Source organism: Festucalex cinctus, chromosome 2 (assembly GCF_051991245.1).
Source record: "Festucalex cinctus isolate MCC-2025b chromosome 2, RoL_Fcin_1.0, whole genome shotgun sequence".
Classification (NCBI taxonomy): Eukaryota; Metazoa; Chordata; class Actinopteri; order Syngnathiformes; family Syngnathidae; genus Festucalex; species Festucalex cinctus.
In genome coordinates, this window is record NC_135412.1 from 28,686,726 (window position 1) to 28,710,794 (window position 24,069).

Genomic DNA, 24,069 nt, shown 5'->3' on the forward strand with positions numbered 1-24,069 from the left:
CTAACGTTTGCATTTACTTGCAACCCCGTTACTTCAATTAAGATTACTACAACCAACATGAAATTGCTATTCAAATCAAATGTAGCTTTCTTAATTTAAATGTAAATTCAGCAATGTTTTTAAAAACATGTTTTTCGGGGTCTGTAATTGTAAAAATGATGTGCCAAACAGAGAAAATAATATAACAAATAAAATATCTCATAAGAGTGTACCATTTATGGTTGAAGAGGACGAAACAAACTACATGATGGTATCTATTTATTATTATTATTATTATTATTATTTTAACAAAACAAAAAGTGATCAAACAATCGATACGTTTTTCATAAATGAAGTGGGGAAAATCCAATTCTAGAATGGCCCGGATGCGTCAGTAAGCTCTCCTTTTCATCATCGTCAGCTGCGTCCACCTGACACGTGTATCTCAAGCTCACTTGTGATTGGCTCGCGAGAGAGCTGACGACGCGACAGGTGAGGCGGAAGTGAAGAGACACATTTGTCGCGGGTGGACAACCTGACGGGACGCCGTTGAAAAGTAAGTTTCGAAGCAACTCATCTTGGTATTTGTATCGTTTATTTACGCTCTGGACGCACGTCGAATATTTTTACGTGTGTTCCGCTGGTCTAAACACAGCAACGAGTGTCGTTAGAGTGCTGCCAAGTGAGAGGTTGATAAACCACACAACTTGACAAAGTCATCAATGCCTGCAGGGAGTATAGATAATTACTTTGCTTTCATGGAGGACTGAATAAATTAGTATTCACGGTTGCTATAATCAGAGTTGGACTTTCCTTACTTCCTAATTTCCATTTTATGTGAAAGATTGCTGGCTTACAACAAGAATTATGTTTTGTTGAACATTTATGTCGCTATTGGGCGTTCAATTATCCAGTTAGTCAAGTTTACTGTCAGTATTTTAACCGAAGCAGATTTAGACACTGGTTATTTTATCCTTTGGTCACTCTGGAAAGGAGCAGTTAAATGTGAATAAATTAAAATTTGTTCCTAAAAGTTGGTTTACTTCTGAAAAATGTAGCTCTAGTTAGATTTTTGTGCGCATATATATATATATATATATATATATATATATATATATATATATATATATATATATATAATTAACTTTGTTTATTTACTTACTTACAACTGCAGCATTAATTGTATTATTGGAGGTTCTGCCTTACTTTAATTAAACTACTTAAAACGTCCACAGACAAAGTCAACACTGCTTTGATTCAACCCAAAGTTATGTGATTGAATTGATCTTATTCTGATAGTTTCCACTTTGCACCTTGTCATGGTTCGTTTGTGACTGAGAAGCTCATCGGCCACACGGTGGTGCTGTCTTCCGTTTTTTACATACAATAGTTACCTGGGCCTCATAAACACAATGAAATGCATGTGCAAATGTGTTTTTTGTATAAATAATAATAATAATAATCATAATAACAATAATAATAATCATAATAGTGGTGGTGGGTTCACAGTTTTGCCTTCTGAATCAAACAATAACCACGTTGTGGTCTGTGACAAAAATGATTTTGACAGCCCTGCTCTAGAATGAACAGTCACACACCAGTGACCTCCAATGCTTGATCCAGATGTGAATAGAAACACTAGAACTGTCTCATGGATCCAGCCAGAAATTGTCCTGTGGGACTGGAAGTACACTATAGTGATCTAGCACTGACCCGCTCCTGTTAGAACTGTAACAAAACTGCCAAGCCTGCCCAGCCAGTCTGCTAACATTCCTCTGGAACATCCACAAAGTCTTTTTATTCTGAATAATCTTCATCCAACATCCAACTGAAGTGTCAGTTAATGTAAAGGTTTGCCATTCCGCAGTTAAGTTTGCTTTGGACTTCAGTGTGATTAACTTTGGAAAACCCCAACATGACTTCTAACCTTAACCTGTAAGTGTAACTAAAAACAGCTATTCCTCTATGTGCAGTGAACAGCCTAATTCCATCTGACTTATCGTCTGAGGTCAAGAAAGCCACCAAGATCCTCAGAGGATTCACTGAAATCTCCGCCGGGAATGGACTGGACAAACTCATCCCAGGTAGGGGTTTCCCCCACAACAGCTGCAAGTAAAGTCAAGTTGCGACACTTCTAAGGAAAATTGTCTAAAATTAGAGACAGAAGCAAAGCAAAATACGACAAACCAAACTTATCTAACCTTCTTGCACCACTGCTATTTTTGGTGTAACTCTGTAAAAGTTGATGATGCCTCTGGCAATTTTCAGCCTCTTTCCTGAGTGGAAGCCAAATTTGGCTGCTCACAATGCGCCCACAACAACACTCAATTATTCAGTACTGTTGAAATGAGTGTGTATAATTATGTAGCGACTGTGTACAGGTACTACATCCACCCTAGTTCTGAGCTGATGGTGCGGGTTCGAATCCGGGTTCTGACCTTCCTGTGTGGCATTTGCATGTTTTCCCCATGCTTGCGTGGGTTAGTGTGAATGGCTGTACGAGTGAACTGTAATTGATGTTAAGCTGAAACGTTTAGTCGAATAATTACAAAATAGTTGAAGCAAAATTGCGCACTACTCTGTGTAGAAATAAGTTGGCACAGACGTGGCAAGCCAGGAATAAAGAGTGTAAATGCCAGAGAATGGCTAAAGTTTGGGATAATTTAACCCAGAAAATTGGCAAAAATGGTGATCATTTTTTTCTAAAAGCAGATATTTGCTACTGTCTTACATTGAAGAAAAAAACAAAGATCTAACTTATCACAACAGCAATCTGGCTGGGATCGTAAACACAAAGTATCAAAGTTAGCTTACAAGCAGCAGCCGCTTGCACTTTCAATCGCTTTATTGAACAAACTTTAACAAAACAATCATGTAATAAACATTTGTACACAATGGCCACAACGGAAGCCCAAAACTGGCTTTGCTGACCTCACAACAGCAAACTCGACGTTCATTCACCAGGGCCAGGCCCCATCTATTTAAAGCAACACCCACTCAAGGATGATAGTGTGGAACGTGAGCAGCGTAGAAATAAGTGGATGGATTATTGTACATGTACCTTTACATAGTAATATATAGCAATAGATATTTGTACAAAACTAGATTTGACATCTATACCTGTGTTTTGTTGTTTGTGGTGAATGCAGCTAATGTGATCGCATCAGCCGAGGGACTCGCCATCATCTCCGTGGTGAAGGCAGGCTTCGTGATCACGGCAAGAGGCGGCAGCGGCATTGTCATCGCCAGGCTGCATGATGGACGTGAGTTAAGGGGCCGGGGTGGGGTCTGCCTCTGGGCTTGGACATGCACAGAGAATACATTTGTATTTTTTTCCAAAAAGGAACAAATGTTGCGTATGCACCTCTGCACAGGTTGGTCGGCTCCTTCTGCAATTGGCATTGCTGGCCTGGGCGGGGGCTTTGAAATCGGCGTGGAGGTGAGCGCTTTGAATGGCATCCGAAAATGTCTGGCGGCAGGGAGGAGTGTTTTTTGATTGCTTTTTCATCTTCAATAGCCGCTTTAAGCTCACCGCCACATCTTCCTCAGGTTTCAGACCTGGTGATCATCCTCAACCACCGGCGGGCCATTGACGCGTTCACAAAGGGCGGGAACTTGACCCTGGGCGGGAACTTCACGGTAGCTGTGGGTCCGATGGGCAGGTGGGTTGTATTGAACTGAAGGAGAAGCGTGTGATGTGGTCAGCGTAAACGATTTTCATGCAAATGACATCGGAATGTCTTCACATTTGGGACCTCATTTACGGGACTCATGACAATTCTGATCCCTCCAGGAACATGGAGGCCGATGTCACAATTCGCAATATGGCCGCCGTCTACACCTACTGCAAGTCCAGAGGGTTGTTTGCCGGCATTTCTCTGGAGGGCTCATACCTGATTGAACGCAAAGAGACCAACCGCAAGTGGGACAGCTTGACAGCCAACACTTTCAGTAGTTTGTTTGTTTGTCTGTTTAAAAAAAAAACATGAATTTCAATCCAGATGTTGTGAGTTTGCAGGTTCTACTCTCGGGATTTGAGAGCATCTGGTATTTTGAATGGTGACGTGGACCCACCGCAGGAGTGTGACTATCTGTACGATACGTTGAATAGCTACACGGAGGCCCATGTGACAGAATGGAGCAGCAAGAATGTGACCCCAAAGGTAATTTGTTTTTGAAACTCAAGGGCCTAAAGTGCAACATTGTGGTTTTCTTTCAGTTGTAGTTATGCGCTAGTAACAGAAGTGACAAAAATACTCGCGCTCTGTACTTAATGTCCCTGTAAAGTGAAAATAAATGTGTACATTTGATTCAACACAGAGGCGTGTTGGATGATTGTTGGCAACAATGCCAAATTTTTAATGATTAATACTGCCACACGTTATTAAAAAAAAAACACGCACGCACGCAAACGCACGCACGCAAACGCACGCAAACGCACGCACACATACACACACAAAAAAAAAAAAAAAAAAAAAAAAAAAGAGCAATGATGACAAGACGTTGAATCGGTAAGACTACCGAATGAACAATTCTGAACTCTTAGAAACAAAACAAAAAACAAAAAAACAAAAAACCAGTGCCAGACAATTTTGAGCATTTAAACTCATCTTTCAAAGCAAACAGAATATTGTGTTCTTTTACTACATATACAAGGTGGGTACCACATGAAAGATCACATTATCTTCTTTCATTACAAAAAAGTATGTTTCTACCTTATTCCCTTCTTTAGTAACCACCATTTGAAAATAGGTAATTTGAGTGACATTGAGCGAAAATTGAAAAGGAGAAAACAAGCTTTTTGTGAAAAGATATTTTCTCCACAACAGTGACTTTGACACTTAATATTTTTTGTTTAGTGACGCTCTGTAAATTAGGTCATACATGTCATCCTTGAAAACATTCTATTTCATCAGATTCCGTCAGGTTTCATTGTAATTTCATACACCGGCAGAACATTGAAAAGAGAGACAATGCTTCCACCTGCTGGCCATAGTTAGTGGGTGTTTTTGATTCCACAACCCATTGACCAGGCAGCGCTGCACTTAGATGTTGCACTGTTGACGTCATTTAACGTTTATGGCGGCATACGTTGCGATTTTATTAAACATTTTTGGCGGTCAAAGAGTTAATAAATTGTTGTATGTAAAACAAGGCTTCAAAATCATAGAAAATCGAGCCCATTGTCTTTGCTTTCAAACGCTGTAGGCGTGAAACCATACATGGCTGAAAAATGCACACTAATTGGTTTAGCATCATTATGCCTACTCATCCCTACATGCTGGAAGTGTGAAAATATATTTGCTCAAAGTCAAAGGCGGTTCTGGCTAGATTTGTGCCCTGGGCAATCAATCCCCCCTGACATGGTGAAAACCAAGTGAGTACTACACACACCATATGTCAACACCACCACCGCATCGTTGACTACAGGAAACAAGGAAATAAATAGTGATTATAAATAAATATTAAAATCTTATCTTAAAAATTCTTAAAATATTAAAATCTGCTAAATAAATATTATAAATAATGATTGTAAGTTTTTAGAACAAAAGAATCGATTTAGGTGAAACGTCGAACAAGATCAACAATCCAGTTTCCTTGGTTCCACCTTTGCAGATTTCTTTACCTTGCATCACTGACTAGAAGAAACGTCAGTTTGGAACAAAGTTGCTGTAAAAAGTACATGCTTTCCATGTAAATAATGCCGTAAGACATATCTATTAGCAATCAAGAAGGCCTCTTCCAAGTGTGAAGCTCACCTCGCCTCAAAGTCAACACTTACTGCCTTTGTCTGTTAAGCCTGTTTTTTTTATTTGTCTGATTTCAGCCATCACGTCCTCCACCTGCCAGACCTCCAGCTCCTACTCATTCACGGATAGGCAAAACTTCCCAGTACCCTGCTGATACAGGTCAAACTACATTACACCACTCCTTAAATGTGTTTCCACGTAGAACCACACTTACTTCCTGTTCCACATTTAAAGAATAATTCCCTCTAAATGCCAGTTAGTCATCACCGTAACCATGGCAACATTATAGTGTGTTTGTGTGCGCAGGTGCAGCAGGTCAGAGGAAACTCTACCCAAATGTCTCCATCTACAAATCTAACCCCTCAAGTAAGTTGGTCTTCATTGAGGTACCCCTTTAAGACTGCAACACCCCCTAGTGGATATCGGCTATAACTAATAACTTGATTTATTCTTGCCGTAGCTTGAATTCTCTGTTAAAAAAGTTAAGTGAGGTCAATTTCTGTGAAGGGGGAGGGAACACCGACCGTGATTGACAAATAAATGTGGTGGAAATTCAAATGTTACTATTTACATCATCCCCGCTTTATCCTCCATAACTACTGTGGCTGATATTTATTTATTTACTTATTTATTTATTATTTTAAGGATATTGACAACACGAACCTTTTGATAATTGGTTGCACTACCACAAAAACACATTTTAATTAATGTTTTAGCTCACCTGTTAGTATCCTGACACCTGTATTTTTATTCTTCAAACATTCTATCCAAAAGGAGAAGGAACAGGAGCACCAGAGGGCGGAGCTAGCGAAACCCTGGTGGTCACTGCAGTCCACGCGTTCGCGGGTCAACAGCCTGGTGACCTGAGCTTCCAACCCGGCGACCGCATCACCATCATCACCAAGACCGAAAACCAGTACGACTGGTGGGAGGGACAATTGGGTGGGCGGAAGGGAATCTTTCCTGCAAACTACGTCACTTACTGACCACTGCCACTTGGTGGGTTACAGGAGGAAAGGGGTTGCACATTGGTTTGGGATCGATGGCAAGCCGTTTGAGCTTTTATTTGATATCCTTAAAGGGTTACTTCACTTATTTAGCCCCTTATAGCAATAAAAAGTTAATATTTTGTCTATAATTAATTTGATACTTTCATTATTTTTCACGTACAATTAGTACCTTTAAAAACACATTTTGCAACTTGCTATCGACTGAAAATGACATCACAAGGGCTCAGGTAACCAATCACAGCTCACCTGTTTTCTAGATTTGGCCATGCTGAGCTGTGATTGGTTACCCGAGCCCTTGTGATGTCATTTTCAGTCGACAGCAAGTTGCAAAATGTGTTTTTAAAGGTACTAATTGTACATGAAAATTAATGAAAATAGCTAATTTATTATAGGCAAAATATTGTTTGACTGCCAAAACTGGCTAAATCAGTAAAGTATCCCTTTAATATTCAGCTTAAGGTTCATATACTAGTACAGTTCACCCATTGTTCTCACAATCGTATTTTTATCCACTACTAGTGGCACTTTTGGTCGACTATGGAATGGAAAGCTGAGCATTTGCTTGATAATGTCCATGTACTAGTACTCTTTAGTAAAACAATTTAGTGCACCAGTAGTATGAAAAAAATGCTCAAAAGGCTTTCCATAAAGGCCATTCAAATATTTATGCAATATCCAGCTTAAGAACGACAATTGTTTTTCTCACTACTACAGTATATGACATTAGGTGGCACTAGTAGAACGACTGCATGCTACTGGTGACAACTGCTAGTAAAATTGTACTAGCTAGCGTCTAGTTTTTCCACTCGTAGTGTCAGATATCAACTCATTTATAGTTTTGCCTCACTCGTACTAAGTTCCATTAGTGCACAGAAATGCCATACATTTGTGGGAAAAATATTACTAACATAACGTGTACTAGTACATGGATATGGAATAAATGCTCAAAGAGCTTGCCATACTGGTACTTCTACTTCTTCACGGGTCATCATGAATCTCAACTCATTTCGCTTCAGCTGTTTTTAACAAAAGTATTTATCTTGAAAATAAAAGCAATTTTGTATTGGAGAATGTTTTTTGCCCTAGCACACTTTCACACTTTTTATATTGAGCAACTTTTGCATAACGTGTGTTCCACTTGAAGCAATGAAGGATGAAGCTTTGAATCCCTTTAATTCAGTGACAGATACGGCCATTCACCCCCCGCGCGCGTGTTGGTCTCTTATAAATAGGATAGTGTTTCAAGACTTAAATCAAACAAAGTACAAAAATAAAAACAAAAGTGTCTCAATAAAAAGGAAACATGGCTGTTTCACGCTGCCCGGGAGCTGTTGTGTGCTTGCCTTCACTCTGGTGTGCCAACTAAAGCCATCTGGGGTTGCAGCTTCCTGGAAAGACGGTAACGAGACTTTATATTTCACAACTCTTCAAATGGTGTCAGTGTTTTTGTATGTTTGTTTTTTAATGCCACCCGGTTAGTAGATTTAATCAATTTGGGTTTTTCAGAAGTTTTTTTTGTTTTTTTTTTTTTTTGTTTTTTTTTTTTTAAATCGATTTTTGTTTTTCCGTAGTTCAAAAGTATCCCTGTTGACGTGCATCATAGTGCTTGTTTACAAAAGCAGGAAGTGTTGCCAGTTTAGAGACTTTGCCACTGTCTTTAACGACTTTTCCGACGCCTGTAGCGACTAGCTACCCAAAAGAGTGAATAGTAACTTTGTATTCCTAAGAAACTGACAACGTGAACTGAATGAGTTAGTGTTCTACTGTATGACAGGACAGGAGCTCGGGGAAAGGAAAACGTGGCGGCAGTGGGCACTGAATATTTCCAATGACATGCTGCCCATTTATACGTTGCAAATTAAATTATTTATCCACATTGGAAACTTCTGGCCCACGGTTTGTGTTTCCAAATTGGAAAGCTTTTGTTGAGGTGAGGTCAGCTTGCCTCACCTATTCAACTCTACGTAAGACAAGAATGCCAGAGAGCCGAAGGAGTGTGTAATCGTACTATTACGCAAAACCAAACATGATAGGAATCAGCTGAGCCATGCAGCTCAATGGCTTATTGCTTTTATGATGAATTGTAGGACAAAAAAAAAAAAACCCAACATTTTAGTTCAGGAAGGATCATATTTACATCAAGGCTCTTAAGCAGTTCTGGGGTTCATCAATAAACCGGGGGTCGACATCTCCAGATTTTTTGGCCTTACCCCTGCTGCTGAAAATCCTCGAGGAAACACTGTTGTGGGCATTTTATAATAAAGGCTTAATAAAGTTTCCTTGATATAAAGCAATTTCGTTTAATCGTGCACCTAAAAACACATGTAAAGTCATAATCCATCATAATCGGTTTCACCGCACCCCCTTTTTACACAATGGACTACTTCCCATTTTCCTCTTGCGCATTGTTTCAGACTTTTATGGTTGCAAATGTATGTAATTAACAGCAAGATTCTATTAAAGAACTGCAGTCAGTGTTGGCCAAGGAGGAGGAAGTGAAGAGTGACATTTTCATCATGAAGATGTAATAGTATTTAAGTGGGTGAATTTAGGTTTAAAAAAAAAAAAAATCTAATTGCCATGTTTTTCCCCGTCAATACTGTGATTGCAATTTAATATGCCATTTTTTTCAAGGTCCTCTTCCCATCTATTCTAATCTAACACAAGCAATTTTAATCTATTACAAAAACATCCAAAATTGTTTTGATCTTATAGAATATGCTTACGGTAAAATAAAGCCAAATGAGCCAAGGAATAATATTAAAGACAGTTTTTTATCTATCATTTTGTGTGCCCCTCCCCAAAATTGTCTCCTTACAAGTTAAATATTGTATTCTATTACATTGTGATGTTGATGTGAATTAAATTGGCAGTTCAGCCTCAGCTGAAATAATTAATTAAAATTATAATAAGTGATGTATGTTCTTATCAAGTACAGTATTAGAGTAAGGTGATATAAGTTGAAAAGTTCCATTAGGTATTAAAACCAAAACAAAACAAAAAAAGTCCAAATAAACTACTTTAATCCAAACACTAATACATTTGATGTCAATGTTTTAACTCAATGGGGTATATGCAACGGAAGAGGTGGGACTGTTTTTTGAACATCAGTTTGTTTCCGGTTCGGTTTGCGACGTGTGGGCTGCGTCAAAAATAATTGTGCTTCCGACTTTGTGCCCCTCGGTTGCACGTTCGCAACCCGGACTGGAAATAAACTGTTATTGTGCAAAATCACGTCCCGCCTCTTCCGTGGCATATACCCCATGGGCCGGGCTCTGTTGGCTGTTAATTGTGCTTGGGTGCCCTCTAGTGGTCGAGCAAGTGTTTAGTTGGCTTGTGCCTCAAACTGGCACTGCTGTGACCCGTCTATGTACTCACCTCATCCTTTGTTTTTGTTTTTGTTTTTTTTGTTTTTTGAGTCAGTCAATGCACTACTATGGCGTTAGATTATTATTTTTTTCTTTATTGAACAAATTGTAATCAAAAGCCAAACACTCACCTCATCCTTACGAGGGAATGTTGAGGTGGCCTGACGCAGTCGTCCACAGAGTCAGGAAGCGGGGTGCCACTAGTCTCCGGAAGCAGTAGACACAATCCGCAACCTATGATTGGCCCGCTGCTGTATATGAGCATGGCGGCCAGTGAGATGGCTCCTTCGGGGCTGGGCGGGAACAGAGTGCTCACTAGACAACCGAGCCGGTAACACAAGTTGACCAGCGACACGCATCGCTGCCTGAAGATACAACACACAAGATGTTAAGATGAGTCATCAGTTTCAGGGGCTTCGTGCTAGCGGTCCATCGTAACAGTCACCTGACCTGATCACTGTGGGAAACAGCTCGATGCTGTACAGACCCAAAATGTAGATTGTGGCCAGCATGCAGAATTTGCCCAGCAGTGCCAAACTCATCACTAGCATTGCGTCACCTGCAACAGACATATGGAATCCGAGTGTCTGTGATGCTGTAGCCTACATTTTAACTCCTTAGTGAATCACAATAATATTAGCCATTCTTCGCAGAAGATAAAGAATACGACCCCCGACCCCCCCCCCCAAGAGACATTGTTGGCATTATCTAAAGCTAAGCTATTTGGATGTTTTAAATGCTTATATAGTTTTCTTTGTTTTAGTTTGAACATAATATAAACTTCAACCAACGATTAACTTTTTTTAAGCCAGTAGAGTTCACATTCACCATATAGCGACTGTATCTTAAAGTGAAAGTCAACCTTAACCATTTCTTGACAATTAAGTTATATGTGGCCTCACGAGTCTAAACATGACATTCTGATTAATATTACATTTGTGGAATATGAGTTATGCAGCCAAATACAGCCGTTTTTATCCATCTCAGGGGGCAGCCATTTTTCCACTTGCTCTTGATTGAAGATGGCATCGCAGTTGCTAAGGCCTCAGGCAATGACCAGTCACAGATAACCTGTTTTCTGAAGCTGAGCTGTGTTTGGTTGTTACCCGAGACCTGTTTTCTGAAGCTGAGCTGTAATTGGTTGTTACCTGAGACCTGTTTTCCTACGCTGAGCTGTGATTGGTTGTTACCTGAGGCCTGTTTTCTGAAGCTGAGCTGTGATTGGTTGTTACCTGAGACCTGTTTTCTGAAGCTGAGCTGTGATTGGTTGTTACCCGACACCTGTTTTCTGAAGCAGAGCTGTGATTGGTTGTTACATGCGACCTGACCAAGAAATGTCATTTTCACTCGACAGCAAGTGGCAAAATGGCCACGCCCTGGGATGAATTAAAAACAGCTGCAATTTGGTGCTTACCTCATATTCCATTAACACAATATTTTAACCAGAATACTGTATTTAGACCAGGGATGGGCAATCTCTGTCCTCGAGGGCCAGAGTCCTGCAGGTTTTGGATGTTTCCCTTCTCCAACACAGCTGATATATGATCAGCTCATCAGCAAGCTCGGCATAAGCCTGATAACGATCCTGTTGATTGGAATCAGCTTGTGTTGGAAGAGGGAAACCTCCAAAACCTTCAGTACTCCGGCCCCCGAGGACCGAGATTGCCCACCCTTGATTTAGACCATTATTGTCCAATTTTTTTTGGGGGGGGTGTTGACTTCCCCTGTAATTTTGGCACACACTGAGCGAGCAGTTATATGTTAAAGACTCACACTGGAATCTGGACAGCAGCAAGGACAGAAAGCAGGCGGCGCCGCTCAGGAACAGAGCCAGCATGCTGATTGGGCGCCGATCAAGGCGGATCAGTGGGATGAGTAGACAGGGAGACTCTGAAAGACCGGAGAAGAACTGGGCCAAGTAGACGTTCACGCCAAAGGAGCCAATGTTCAAACAGATCCCGTAGTATGTCAGCGCGGTCGCAGCACTGACCAATCACAACACAGATCAAAATTATGCGAAGGCAATGCTATGCTTCCAAATAAATTACAAATGTCGCCATCTTGTGGCATCTTACAGCGTTACAGAAACTGCACAAAAACTGTGATGGGTTGGCTGCATCAAAACAATGCATTACCCCAGATAGCTCATGACTGACAGCCGCAGCAGGACAGTTGGGTGTTTGAAGAGGAGGAAGTCATTTGGTGCCGGTTGGGCTTTCTGAACCTCAGTGGCTTTTTGCTTCTCCAGCATGTCAGAGCCTAGAAGCTACGTATACATACAAGCAGATTATTCAGACAGAAGGATGTTGTGTCTGTGTGTAGTGTACCTTGTCCACACACTGCTTGTCTGCCACACTTCCACTACAGTAACGGTACAGAACGTCCATCCTCCCCTTTAACACCAACCAACTGGGAGACTCTGGCAGTGAACTGTGTGGACAAAAAGAAATACACCTGAGAAGGACAAATAATCAAACAGTTGGACAGAAAGACACTGCAGGTGGATGGACAGTTTACAGGCAAGAACAGACCGGTACAGTGGCAGGCAGATGAACTGGGGCACGGCTAGAGACAGGTGAAGCTGTGTCAAAGTGGGACTAAGCCAGGCCAACAGAGCTCCGCCCATTGTCCCGAGACTGAAGGAGAAGCCCAAAAAGGCTGGCGGCCAGAGGCGAGCAGAGGGGGCGGTCCACTCCACAGCTGCAATGCCCAAGCACAAGATTATGCATTCATCAAAAGCCGGCACTCCGGGGGTATTGATTTTCAGCACATGCAAGCCTTGATATTATATTGTAAGTGTTGGACTACCCTGGCAGTTTTCTGCAATTTTTTTTTTCTACTGAAATATTTTTATAAAAAAAAACAAAAAACAACAACAACAAAAACGGTTCAAATGAGTTTCAATGTCTTTGGGTTAGTAAAGTCTCAAAGTAACTGCGGATAGAATTTAGTGCTATCTAGTGGTGAACTAATAGAATGCAATGACCTAAGTTCGAAGTGTGGACATGACTTCCGGTGCCTCAGGGATCACACTTCGCAAACCTGCCACCAATTATTACATTTTCCAAGTTCTTCTCCTTTGGGTATCCATAGCAGAAAGATGGCGGTGATACATGTCTGCCTCCTGTAAGGCGCGGGACGACCTATGTAATATAATTAGCCATTACGAGACCTACAATTTTATATATATATATACATATACTGCCCTGCGATTGGTTGGCAACCAGTCCAGGGTGTCCCCCGCCTACTGCCCAGAGCCAGCTGAGATAGGCGCCAGCACCCCCCGCGACCCTTGTGAGGAATAAGCGGTCAAGAAAATGGATGGATGGATATACATATACATATATATACACATACATACATATATATATATACACATATATATATATACACATATATATATATATATACACATATATATATATATATACACATATATATATATATATATATATATATATATATATATATATATATATATATATATATATATATATATATATATATATATATATATATATATATGTATATATATAAGTATATGTTGACGCGATAGAGCATATTTTTCTTTTTGTATATTATTGAAGTAATTGTGGGTGTTAAAAATGAAAAATCGGTAAAATTCTACACAAATGTGTTGTCTTAGATCAGTGATTTTCAAAGGGCTCACTCTACTGGTCTAGGAAAATGTATACATGAAAGTCACTAGACACTGTATGAATTTAATTTTCAAATTGCATAAATGTTTAAATGGCTTGGACTGTTTTTAAATCTGGGCCAATATATTTATTTAAAGTACAGTTGCATTTACCTTTTAAGCACTATACATTTGCATGTATTAACTGTTTGACGTTCTAATTTAATGTGCAGTACATTTAATTAAGTCGCTGTAAAAGTGTTCAATTTTTCTCTTCCTATATTCCGATATTTAAGTGCAGTTTTAATCCACATTTGCTCAATACAGATCAGTTGGATTTTAACTTTTTAGTATTAAATTTAATCTTTGAACAATTTGTTTTTAAAACATTTAATTTTGTCCAATTTTTAACTTAAATTTATGTGCAATATATTTTATTTTTTAATTAAAATCATTATTTATATTGCATACAATATTTACAGATTTTCATGTCCCTGTATTTAAGCACAATGTTAGCAATGTCGGAATGATGTTACAGTACTTACATTAAAATTAAATATAAAGATAGCTGCAACAGGCCTCGTGAGGATGAATGGATAAATAATTAATAATTTCTCATGCTACTGAATCTGCCTCATTTTTTATGGACACTGAGGACTAGTTGGCCATTATGGTAGAACTTGGAGAGTGAGGTATATTTTAGGTGATTTTTGGTTTAAAACGTTTTGTGGTTTGTTTTTAAAATCGGTTGTTATTACACATTTTCTGTACATTTTGTTTGACATCTGTGTGGGACTAATACTAGATGTTAAGTAAATACAATTTCATGTTCAATTAACCTGCCATGGATGTATTTGGAATCTGGGAGGAGACCGGAATATCCAAAGAAAACCCGCACCGGCACGGGGAGAACATTTTATTTATCATTTAACATTTAACACAACATTTATCTAAAGCTGCTGGACTGTGATAATCCACATGGTACTAATCAACAAGTGATCAACAAACTATTGGAATGAATCTTCTGTCATGAACTACATGCGATCAAATCACTGGTGAAGATGAACTGATTGAACTCTCAATAATCCATTTGCCTGAATCAAAAGTCTCCGAATGTAATCAACTGGATAACTAACTTCATGGACTTGATGAACTGAGTGAAATTTTATTATCTCTGCTGATTTTTATTATTACTGTTGATTTTATGCGTCCTAGTTTAGTATGGGGGCGGGAATTTATAAGCTTATGCTTCTTCCTGCCAGCCCTTTTTCTTTTCGGTTATTATATGTCAAAATTGTATGATGAAATGTTGGATTGTCACAATGCTGTCCGAAAGGAAAAATGAACAAATAAATCAAATCAAATCAAACATGCAAATTCCACCCAGGAAGGCTGAAGCCCAGAATCCATCTCATGTCCTCTGCACTGGGAGGCAGACGTGCTAACCAGTCAGCCACCGTGCCAATTCTACTGGTATGTTGCTTTTTTTTTTTTTTTTTTTACCCAGACTGAAGAAGCAGTTGTTGATACAGCAGCAGCAAATGCCCGTCAGACAACGAACAGCAAGGAACAGGAACGGCTGAGAGAGCACAGCGGGCACCAGCCCGCACAGAGCCTGCACCCACACGCCCAATAGCACCACCGGACGCTTTCCGTACCTGCACATACAAAGACAAAAACAAAGACCTGCTGAGTGCAATTTTTGTTATAAAAAAGAAAACGGCAATGAGGAGGCTGGAACGGGTTATTTCCACTTCCATTCATTTCGATGGGGAAAGAAGATTTGAGATACGAATGTGGTCATGGAAGGAATTAAGCTCTTTATCTCAAGGCACCACTGTACTTCGTTACCGTACTTAAGAAGATTTTTCAGGTATCTGTTTTGACTATTTACTTTTCTGACTACTGTACATTTGAAAACATCTTTCTGTACAGTGGTGCCTTGAAATACTGTAAGTCTTCAATTCATTCCATGCTTGCTTGTATTTTAAAACACACATCGTCATTATTTAGACTTAGATATTGTTCCCTTTTGAAATGCATGGAATGCAATTAATCAGTTCCAACCCACACAAAATGAAAAAAAACAATGCAATATGTTTTTTCATTTGAAATAATTAAGTACATTACCTTTACTTCTACTTAGGTACAGTGTGTAATTACTTTTGCCACCTTTGGTGAGAGTTGTACCTGTCAGACAGAGCTCCGCCCACTAGTGATCCAAGCAGAAGACCCACCATGTAGGCCGTTTGGCCATAGGACAACCATGCAGTCCAGCCACACACTGACTGACACACACAAGAAACAAACGGTCAATCTTTCTTTGCAACACTAGATTCCGCTCATCAATTAATGTATGGATGTGTATTCGTGGCGCATGCACACCCAAACACAGTTAGCCCCTCATACTCCTATAGCCCCTCATAGATATGATTGAAATAATTCAAATCAAGTGGTATGGACCACGATGATAAAAGTTACAGATTTTTCATTACAGTTTGTTTTTATTTTGTCTTGACTTTTTTTTTTTTAATCTGTTAGTTTGAATTAGTTTTTACCATGGATTTGTTAGTTTTGATGTTTAAAAAAAAATAAAAAATTGTTAGTTTCAGTGTTAGTTTTCTTTTTACTTACGATATATATGGAGTATTTGTCCAAGAATAGTATTTAAAATAAACCCTGAAAATTAATTCATTAATTCATTAATCCATCCATCCATCCATCCATCCATCCATCCATTTTCTCAACCGCTTAAAGGCCCAGCATGCCGGTTTCACTCAGGAAAATGCACTTTTTAAATACAGGATGTGCACACTTGAACTTTCTCTCAGTCTACACATCTGGATTTATGTTAATCTTTGGTGGTGATTTGCAAAGCTTGCGAGGGAACGCAAAGATTGTGTGCCCTCGCAAAAAACTTTGCGTTCTCTCGCAAAGATTGCAATCCCTCTCAAAGATCGCGTTCCCTCACAAAACATTTTGCGTTTCCTCGCAATCCTTGCGAGGAAACGCAATCTTTGCGAGAGAACGCAAAGTTGTTTTACGAGGGAACGCAAAGTTGTTTTTTTCGCCTACCATGTCAAAAGCGATGAGGATGGAATGTTTGTAAACATGAAACAAAACAGTGGGAAAGCTTTCCCAAAGCGACTAGGATGGAGCATGTATTTTTCCACTGCTTTGTTTACACGTCGCTTTTGTTCACATGGAAGATGACCCGGAAGTGTTTACGGCGCAACGAAGGTGACATGGTAGGCGAAAAAAACAACTTTGCGGTCCCTCGCAATCTTTGCGAGACAACGCAAAGTTTTTTGCGAGGGCACGCAAAGTTTTTTTTTCTTTCTACCATGTCACCTTAGGGGCTCCGTACAAAATCACCCCCACACGTGAAGAAAAGCCCAGATCTGTAAATTGAGAAGTAGTTTGTCTGTTTAAATCCTGTATTTAAAAAGTGCATTTTCCTGAGTGAAACCGGCAGACTGCGCCTTTAAACTGTAAAAGAAATGAATAAAATAAAATAAAATTGGAAACCCCTGTGTTAGATCTAGAGCGTTACGCGTGCTTCTGATGCCTATACACAAAGTGAATTGACATAAATATTGGCATTAAAAAAAAACAAACCCTGATGTTATTTCAAGTCAACATGTTAAAAATGTTCGTTTCGTTATCATGAGCTTGTTGAGGCAGCCATTATGTTTAATTAACTTGACTCACTAAATAACAAATATCTAGCTTAGACCAATGAAATAACTTAAATACCAACAAACAAAATTTAATGTGTCAAAACATAATCAAAACTTTAACTCGTGTTTTAAAATACAAGTACGTTTAATGTGAGAATTTTTAGACGTCTTGTCTAATATTTCACTCACGTCTCGGTTGCTGCTTTGAGTCATCCAATTATATTTGTCTTCCGAAAGTTCCACGACCTCTGATTGGTTGCGCGGTAGTGTCAATCCGCGTATGGTTCCCGAATCGCTTGTGGCGTTGCCATGGTGACAGTTCGCCTCGGCTACCACAGCCATGAAAATGTCGAGGAAGAAGAGGAATGAGTTGAAGAAGATGGCTAGCGACAAACGCCAGAAGACGGACAGCTGAAGTGGACACATGCCGCTGTTTCCTTCTGGATCTTTTTATTTCCGCTGTGTGGACTTCAATAACTCGACGCCATGTTCCCCAAGCCAAAGGTTAGGACCCTTGTGACCTAACGTTTCTTTTAAACTGTAACTGTCTTAAACTCCCCCCTCTTTGCCTTATAAAGACAAGCTTGGAGGAGGGCCATGAAATGTATGTCAATGATAGGAGCTAAAAATATTATAGCTACTCCTCCCTCCTTCCTGGCAGAAGAATCTGTGTTAAACTCAGTTTTTCTTGAGGCGTTCCATGGCCTTGTAGGCCTTGATCTTTGATTCTCTTCACTACCACAGCTGCAATCCCAATTATAAGAGGGTGTGCATACTTGTGCAACCACAATTTTTGTAATCACACTTTTTTCAGTTGTGCTGTGCAGGTTACACGTTACCTTAATGGTGGAAAAACTTTTGAAATGTGTATCTTGGTTTCATTGTCATTTGAACAGGGGTTGACTTTCTATTGCCACTGTCCTTTTATGCTTGCAAACTTGACCAAAAAAAAAAAAGATTCTGTAATTTAGGACGATTTTCTAATACGGTAGTGACTACTAGTCTTATGAGTTACCCGACTGACTTGTCTTTCTTGAGTTGCGAGCAAAAATTTGAGTTACAAGCAGCAGATGACAACAGCAAACTTCACCACTAGTGATAATCCTAAAGTTTTCTTTCAAAATTATGACAGGAACATTTTTTAATTAGTAGATTAACACCCAGCTGTTCATAATGGAAACTCCTGCAAGACTCTGGCCAATAGTTTTCAGATAGGATTCGGGTTCGAATTTCCTCATGCCCTCTGTCTGCAGATGTGATCATGTCTGCATTGTGTATGTGAAGATGGGAAAAAGCAGTTTCATTTTTCGTCCACAGATGGCAGTAGCGATTCAAAGTTCAAGTCTGCGTTCACTTCAGTAGCTTTAACAAATTCTTTATTCTCTGAAGAAAAAAAAAATAATAATATTACTGCAACTTAGTAGCGATGGTCTTCTGCGTTTCACCATTGAATCTGCGCTTAAAGAGATAGTTCAGATTTTTTGACGTGAATCTCTATTACATCCTCACCTCCAGTGTGCGATCAGCACTGACTTACCCCTGACAGCGTTCTGTGTCACGAGGTCTGGTCCAGTGTTGGACAAGAGGAAAATAGTCCAGCAAGCTGGCTGGGGTCACGCAAATAAAGCGTTTTTCTTCTAAAAACAATTTGTGTTCAAAAGAGTGATACATTTGTGTCACAATTACTCCTTTCTGAAAAAAGTCAGACGCCATTACCGCCAGGCACTACTTTTCTGTTCGTTCGTATCACTGTGCGGCGCCCCGCATGCAAGCTAATAGTAATCTAATCACTAATCTACAAGTTGTCTTTTCGAAGGCGGAAGGCTCGACTATCAGCTGTCTGCGGCGCGTCGATCAGCTGTCTACAGGGCGCCACGCAGTGATACGAACAAACAGACAAGTAGTGTCTGGCGGTAATGGCGTCTGATTTTTTTCAGAAAGACGTATTGTGATTCAAATGTATCACTCTTTTGAACACAAAAAGTTTTTAGAAGAAAAACGCTTCATTTCCGTGACCCCAGCCAGCTTGCTGGACTATTTTCCTCTTGTCCAACACCGGACCAGAACTCGTGTCACAGAACGCTGTCAGGGGTAAGTCAGTGCTGATCGCACACACTGGAGGTGAGGATGAAATAGAAATTCATGTCAAAAAATCCGAACTAACCCTTTAATACTGTATATGGTCAATGTCCGCACACAACAAGGAGAAGGAGCAGCACTGTGCCCACTGAATTAAGGCATGACATAATGCACAAACTAATGCTTTGCACGTTACAACAATTTTTGTCTATGTTTTTGTGGGGCTGGAACAGATTCATGCAAATTAAACTCATAGCTCAAAACACCACTGTACTGTCTTTGATATATGCATTTATTGATGCTCTCAGGTAAATGGCATAACAAAATATTAAGCATATAGCTCCCTTGATGATGTAGTACACCACTACAAACTATTACTACAGTAATGAATGAATTGTTTAAAGAATACCTCTTAGGTAGTAGAGTCAATTAAAACTGAGCATTATTACCTTTGTAGCATTTGATATACACGCAGCTCTTGTATTTCTTGTGGAAGTGGTCATAGTGTTGAGATCGTTTGTATTCCTATTTCCTACATGTATGAAAGACTTCTCAGGCAGCAGCTGGCTGGCTCCTCGGGCTATTAAATCATGAAGTGTGATTAAGCAATTTGATATATGTTGTACACACTCATGTATTTTCTCTTAGCGTCTGTTAAATAAATAATGACACGGCATAACCTTTGATTCTCTTAGGGTCATGGGTACACTGGAGCGTCTCCCAACTGACTTTTGGTGGGAGGCACGCTACACCTTGGACTGTTGTTTACCAGCTAATCACATATACATACAAACAATTGTGAAAATGTAAAATTGGGCCTGTTTAGTTGTATTGTCGGCAAAACCGAAGTTTTTGGACGTTGTTACTGTCAAGCAGGGTAAGAATTAATTTATATTACCTCATAACCACGGCACAATGTTTTGTTGGCTTTAAAAGTAAATCAACAAACGCGTAGACGGTTAGCTACCCGGAGCTATCGTTAGCCTTTAGCTAAAAACAATGGAGAACATTACCTTAGTGCAAATGTAGTAGTTTCTGGTCATTTTGGAGGGATTCGACTGGTCGTGTGTGTGGTCTTCCACAAAGTTTGATCCAACGCAGACATTTTTCTTAGTCGTTTGAGGGTTTCGGGAAGGGAATAAACCGGACACCACCTTCCAGTCGATCGGGATAACGGCTATCTCTCTTTTAAACAAGCAGTGACTACAGCGTTGAACCATTTTTCTTTTATTTCCCTTTTTTTTTTTCTTGACTTCGGATAACCGCGCAATGCACCACCGGGAGCTGGATTGCTTTGTTTGTCCCCAGCAAAACGCACGTGCCGGCGCAGACATGACGTCTTGCGTCTTGATTGGTTTACTAGGTCATAGGGGTGTGGTTTACGGTAAGGTCAATTCTCCTACTTGTCACAGACATAGGTAGATAGATCAACAAAGATATAGGCCTTGTTGAAGTCAATAAATTATATGGAACGATTAAAGTTGGAGTTAAATCTCTGAGCAAGATTGCAATGTAGCCTCAATATAGTAATCCCTCTCCACCTGGCGAGTCTGACCTTACTCTGGTGCTCAAGTAGCATTCTAAAATATGGTCATTAATGGTATGTGATTCTGAAAGTGAGAACGAGGAGAACAATAAGAAATGGAGATCGAATTGCCATAAAAATTAAACACCTTTTACTGCATTTGATACAATCCGGTATCAAATCTGAAACAAATTCATCATTCTAAAAACAGGAGTTTTTACAATCACGAAACATAAATGTGACAAGAAAACAATTGCTGTGACTGACATACAGAAAGTAAAAATCGTGCAAAATTCAAAAAACAATAACAAAACAATACTGACAATACTACATTTAAAACATTTGACAGGAAGAGTCCCTGTGAGGCTCCATACGAGGGCCCGTCATGCTTTACTGCTCGTTTCTCGTTGTTGCTCCATCACGACGGCCACGGCTGACAGCGGCGTGGAGAACGAGCCAGCCAGGCTCTGCAGGCCATACACCAGGCAGCGCCAGCTGAAGCTGCACGCCTTCTTGACGTTCTGTCGAGCAGAACGTACCCGGGCGGTGAGTCTGTTGAACTTCACTAAAATAGACTTACTACATTTTGTTGCAGCGTTGTGAAATGTGTTCAAAGAGCTGCCCTGCTGACTTGACACATTTATCATATCACTTTAAATCTTTAAACTGTACACGCGTTTGACTTTGTATCATTGAGCGAACTTCTCATTGACATAATACCTTTCCCTAACTCTTTCCCTAACCTCAACCATCAAAAATGATTGCCTACCCCCATTCCTTACCCTAACCTCAACCATAACCCAATTCAAACCAAGTCTTGACCCTCAAAAAGAGGTCTGAATTTGAGGGGTCCACCAAAATGTCCCCACAAAGGTAGTTAAACCTGGAAAAACACCCGTGTGTATGGGCGCCACAATGGAGAAAAAACAAAGACGCACACACTGTAAGTACTACTAAATTACTTTGTGCTAAATCAAGGTATTGCAATTGTACAATTTAATATTAATGCTTCAAAGAATAAATAAATCACAAAATTAATAAAAATGTTATCACTGGCATTCCAAAAATGCACAACGCACTCACACCATTTTTTATTTATTTATTTTTTTTTAATAAAGGCAACGGTGCCCAAATTTTTTTGTGCCACTGTCCATTTTCATTTTATGAAGAAGTATTTTTAAGGACCGACATCTAAACAAATAAAAACAAATGATTAAAAATATCACTCACACTCACCATTAGCTACGTTTCAATGACCTCGCAGCTATGACAGTAGCGACATAGTGCAGAAAAGTACCAAGACGTTAGTTATTGTGATTAATAAAGTTCTTGTTAGCACACAGTTGTTGTCTGTGCTTTAATCTGAAACGTCAAATTGTGTAGCTGCCATTGTTCCTCACCGCTGATAAGAATCTATTAAGGCTAGCGGCGATTGTCGGATTCATGTACTAGCTTCCACTGCACATGCGTGACCACTGCTCTACTGTTGTCAACATATATCACAATTGTGTACCAAGTGTTTTTGTTTGTTTTAAACCTGTTTAAACAATATGACCCATTTCTTTTAAATATCCAGAACAATCAGTGTTATGGGCGTAAAGAGCTAGGCAGCTAGCATACCATTTCCGCAACAAAATATGGATAGTCTGTATTTGGCAGCTCTCCTACATTAAAAAAAATAATAATAATTTAACAGTAATATTATAACATTGCTGTATAATTTAATGCCAACTAATCTAATCCACTATGCCCAATTCATTAGAAACCTTACCTGAATAAATCGATGCCGTCTTGCTTATGTGAGATTTCACTGTTACACATTATTGCAAGCTAAACTCACACAGCTATTTGTTAAACCATTTTTACTTATTTCACTATCATATTTATTGAGTTGAACAACAGTACTTAGTGTGCCACATTTTCACTCTCTGTACCTAAATAGTGCCTGTTTGTAGTGCTGAAGAAATGACAAATTTTGTATAATGTATATTTGACAGTTAAAAAAAAGTATATTCCTTTTACTTTTGTACTTCAGAGTCTGTACTTTTTTACTTTTACGTTAGTACCGGAGTTAAATCAGTACCTCTACTTTTCCAGTGTCATTTGTATCTATACTTCTACTAAAGAACCGAGTGAATGCTTTTATTGTTGTTCAGCAAATTCAGGACATAATGATAACATCAAAAGTAAGTTTTTCTCTTACTCTAATGTACTTCTTCCTCCTCCTCTTCCTCTTCTCCTTCCTCCTCAACCTTTCCTCTGGCGTCTCCTGGCTTCCTTCATCTTCGATCAAAGGTTCGTATTTATCTGGCAGTATGGCGAAATATACTTCCTTAGAAGTTTTCTGCTGCCTCCCTTCGGCTCCCATCGATTGTCTTTGTGGCAAAGTTGTTGTTTGTGTCTTCCTCAACTGAGGACCTTTGGAGCGGGGAGTCCAACTTTATTAGTAGCCTGCAGCTGAAGCTCTGTTGGCTTTTAAATAAATGCAGGATTAGAAAAGAATGTACAAAAAATGTCTGACCTGCAACTCTTTACCTCTTCTGTCAAAAACATTTGGCATTTGTGCACGAGCTTCTCTATGTTTGTTTTACAGAATAAACACAAAACTTGTCACTGAGTCAATAGGAATAGTATGTAGATGATCCCTGTAGAAAACCTCCTACTTTACTGCGCTTCATTGAAAATAATCTGGTAACATCCAAATGCTGTAATCCTCCTTGAGGGTCTGACGTTTGCTGGCAAGTAAGAGTAAAAATAAGCATCAAGCCAACATACTGAATTGTTTTGTGAGAAACAAATTCCTTCTTCTGCTTGCGGCCAGACAATCAACTGTAGTTTGACAAACACAACTCTCATAAGTGTACAGTGTATATTATAAAACTTGAGACAGACTTACTGAAAACAATCTTGAGTGGTTTCCTTGTGTACTCTCCACCGACCTGAGGAACTATGACCCCATGCGGTTTTGGGAGGAGCTACTGAGACTGAGTACACCTGTACCAACAACATTTAACTATAGTGTTTTTTGTTGTTGTTGTTGT

The 24,069-nt window shown here is 39.5% G+C and overlaps 3 protein-coding genes across 6 annotated transcripts; 1 reads left to right on the forward strand and 2 right to left on the reverse strand.

The window, feature by feature from the left end:
• The first annotated feature begins 375 nt into the window (after positions 1 to 375).
• On the forward strand, positions 376 to 7,810 carry sh3yl1 (SH3 and SYLF domain containing 1). 2 transcript variants are annotated; one of them, XR_013282461.1, is made up of 11 exons: positions 376 to 535; positions 1,953 to 2,063; positions 3,129 to 3,242; positions 3,354 to 3,418; positions 3,529 to 3,641; positions 3,773 to 3,901; positions 3,998 to 4,142; positions 5,807 to 5,888; positions 6,036 to 6,095; positions 6,504 to 6,838; positions 7,132 to 7,810. XR_013282461.1 is itself a non-coding variant. In XM_077514278.1 (10 exons), coding segments are annotated over exons 1-10 (1,032 nt in total). In that variant the 5' UTR covers positions 376 to 534; the 3' UTR covers positions 6,716 to 6,922. The 2 variants fall into 2 exon arrangements, 1 of the variants encoding a protein (XP_077370404.1); XM_077514278.1 differs by lacking the exon at positions 7,132 to 7,810 and having other exon boundaries at positions 6,504 to 6,922.
• On the reverse strand, positions 2,831 to 20,925 carry LOC144014416 (solute carrier family 22 member 6). Of its 3 annotated transcripts, XM_077514271.1 has the most exons (11): positions 17,614 to 17,925; positions 15,935 to 16,032; positions 15,248 to 15,402; positions 12,639 to 12,807; positions 12,435 to 12,537; positions 12,243 to 12,373; positions 11,881 to 12,092; positions 10,558 to 10,666; positions 10,239 to 10,472; positions 8,089 to 8,127; positions 2,831 to 3,656 (listed from the first exon to the last, which is right to left on the reverse strand). In XM_077514271.1, the coding sequence occupies exons 1-11, from the start codon at positions 17,848 to 17,850 to the stop codon at positions 3,614 to 3,616; spliced, it is 1,530 nt and encodes a 509-aa protein (XP_077370397.1). In that variant the 5' UTR covers positions 17,851 to 17,925; the 3' UTR covers positions 2,831 to 3,613. The 3 variants fall into 3 exon arrangements, with proteins under 3 accessions (XP_077370397.1, XP_077370396.1, XP_077370395.1); XM_077514270.1 differs by lacking the exons at positions 8,089 to 8,127; positions 17,614 to 17,925 and adding an exon at positions 20,517 to 20,925 and having other exon boundaries at positions 12,435 to 12,561; XM_077514269.1 differs by lacking the exons at positions 2,831 to 3,656; positions 17,614 to 17,925 and adding an exon at positions 20,517 to 20,924 and having other exon boundaries at positions 7,093 to 8,127; positions 12,435 to 12,561.
• A 243-nt stretch (positions 20,926 to 21,168) lies between these two features.
• LOC144014419 (required for drug-induced death protein 1) lies at positions 21,169 to 23,698 on the reverse strand. Its single transcript, XM_077514279.1, has 2 exons — positions 23,232 to 23,698; positions 21,169 to 21,549 (listed from the first exon to the last, which is right to left on the reverse strand). The coding sequence occupies exons 1-2, from the start codon at positions 23,394 to 23,396 to the stop codon at positions 21,412 to 21,414; spliced, it is 303 nt and encodes a 100-aa protein (XP_077370405.1). The 5' UTR covers positions 23,397 to 23,698; the 3' UTR covers positions 21,169 to 21,411.
• Between the last annotated feature and the right edge of the window lie 371 nt (positions 23,699 to 24,069).

What these genes read in the sequence shown, in the direction of transcription:
- LOC144014416 (XM_077514270.1), bottom strand. Translation starts at nt 20,837, where the DNA reads ATGTCTGCGCCGGCACGTGCGTTTTGCTGGGGACAAACAAAGCAATCC. An exon ending in GGCGGAGCTCTGTCTGACAG is followed by an intron (nt 15,403 to 15,934) that starts GTACAACTCTCA and finishes TTGTATGTGCAG; the next exon opens with GTACGGAAAGCGTCCGGTGG. An exon ending in ATCTGCCTGCCACTGTACCG is followed by an intron (nt 12,562 to 12,638) that starts GTCTGTTCTTGC and finishes TGTCCTTCTCAG; the next exon opens with GTGTATTTCTTTTTGTCCAC.
- LOC144014419 (XM_077514279.1), bottom strand. Translation starts at nt 23,396, where the DNA reads ATGGGAGCCGAAGGGAGGCAGCAGAAAACTTCTAAGGAAGTATATTTC. An exon ending in GGAGGAAGAAGTACATTAGA is followed by an intron (nt 21,550 to 23,231) that starts GTAAGAGAAAAA and finishes TCTGCTCGACAG; the next exon opens with AACGTCAAGAAGGCGTGCAG.
- sh3yl1 (XM_077514278.1), top strand. An exon ending in GCTTTGAAATCGGCGTGGAG is followed by an intron (nt 3,419 to 3,528) that starts GTGAGCGCTTTG and finishes CATCTTCCTCAG; the next exon opens with GTTTCAGACCTGGTGATCAT. An exon ending in CCAGTACCCTGCTGATACAG is followed by an intron (nt 5,889 to 6,035) that starts GTCAAACTACAT and finishes TTGTGTGCGCAG; the next exon opens with GTGCAGCAGGTCAGAGGAAA.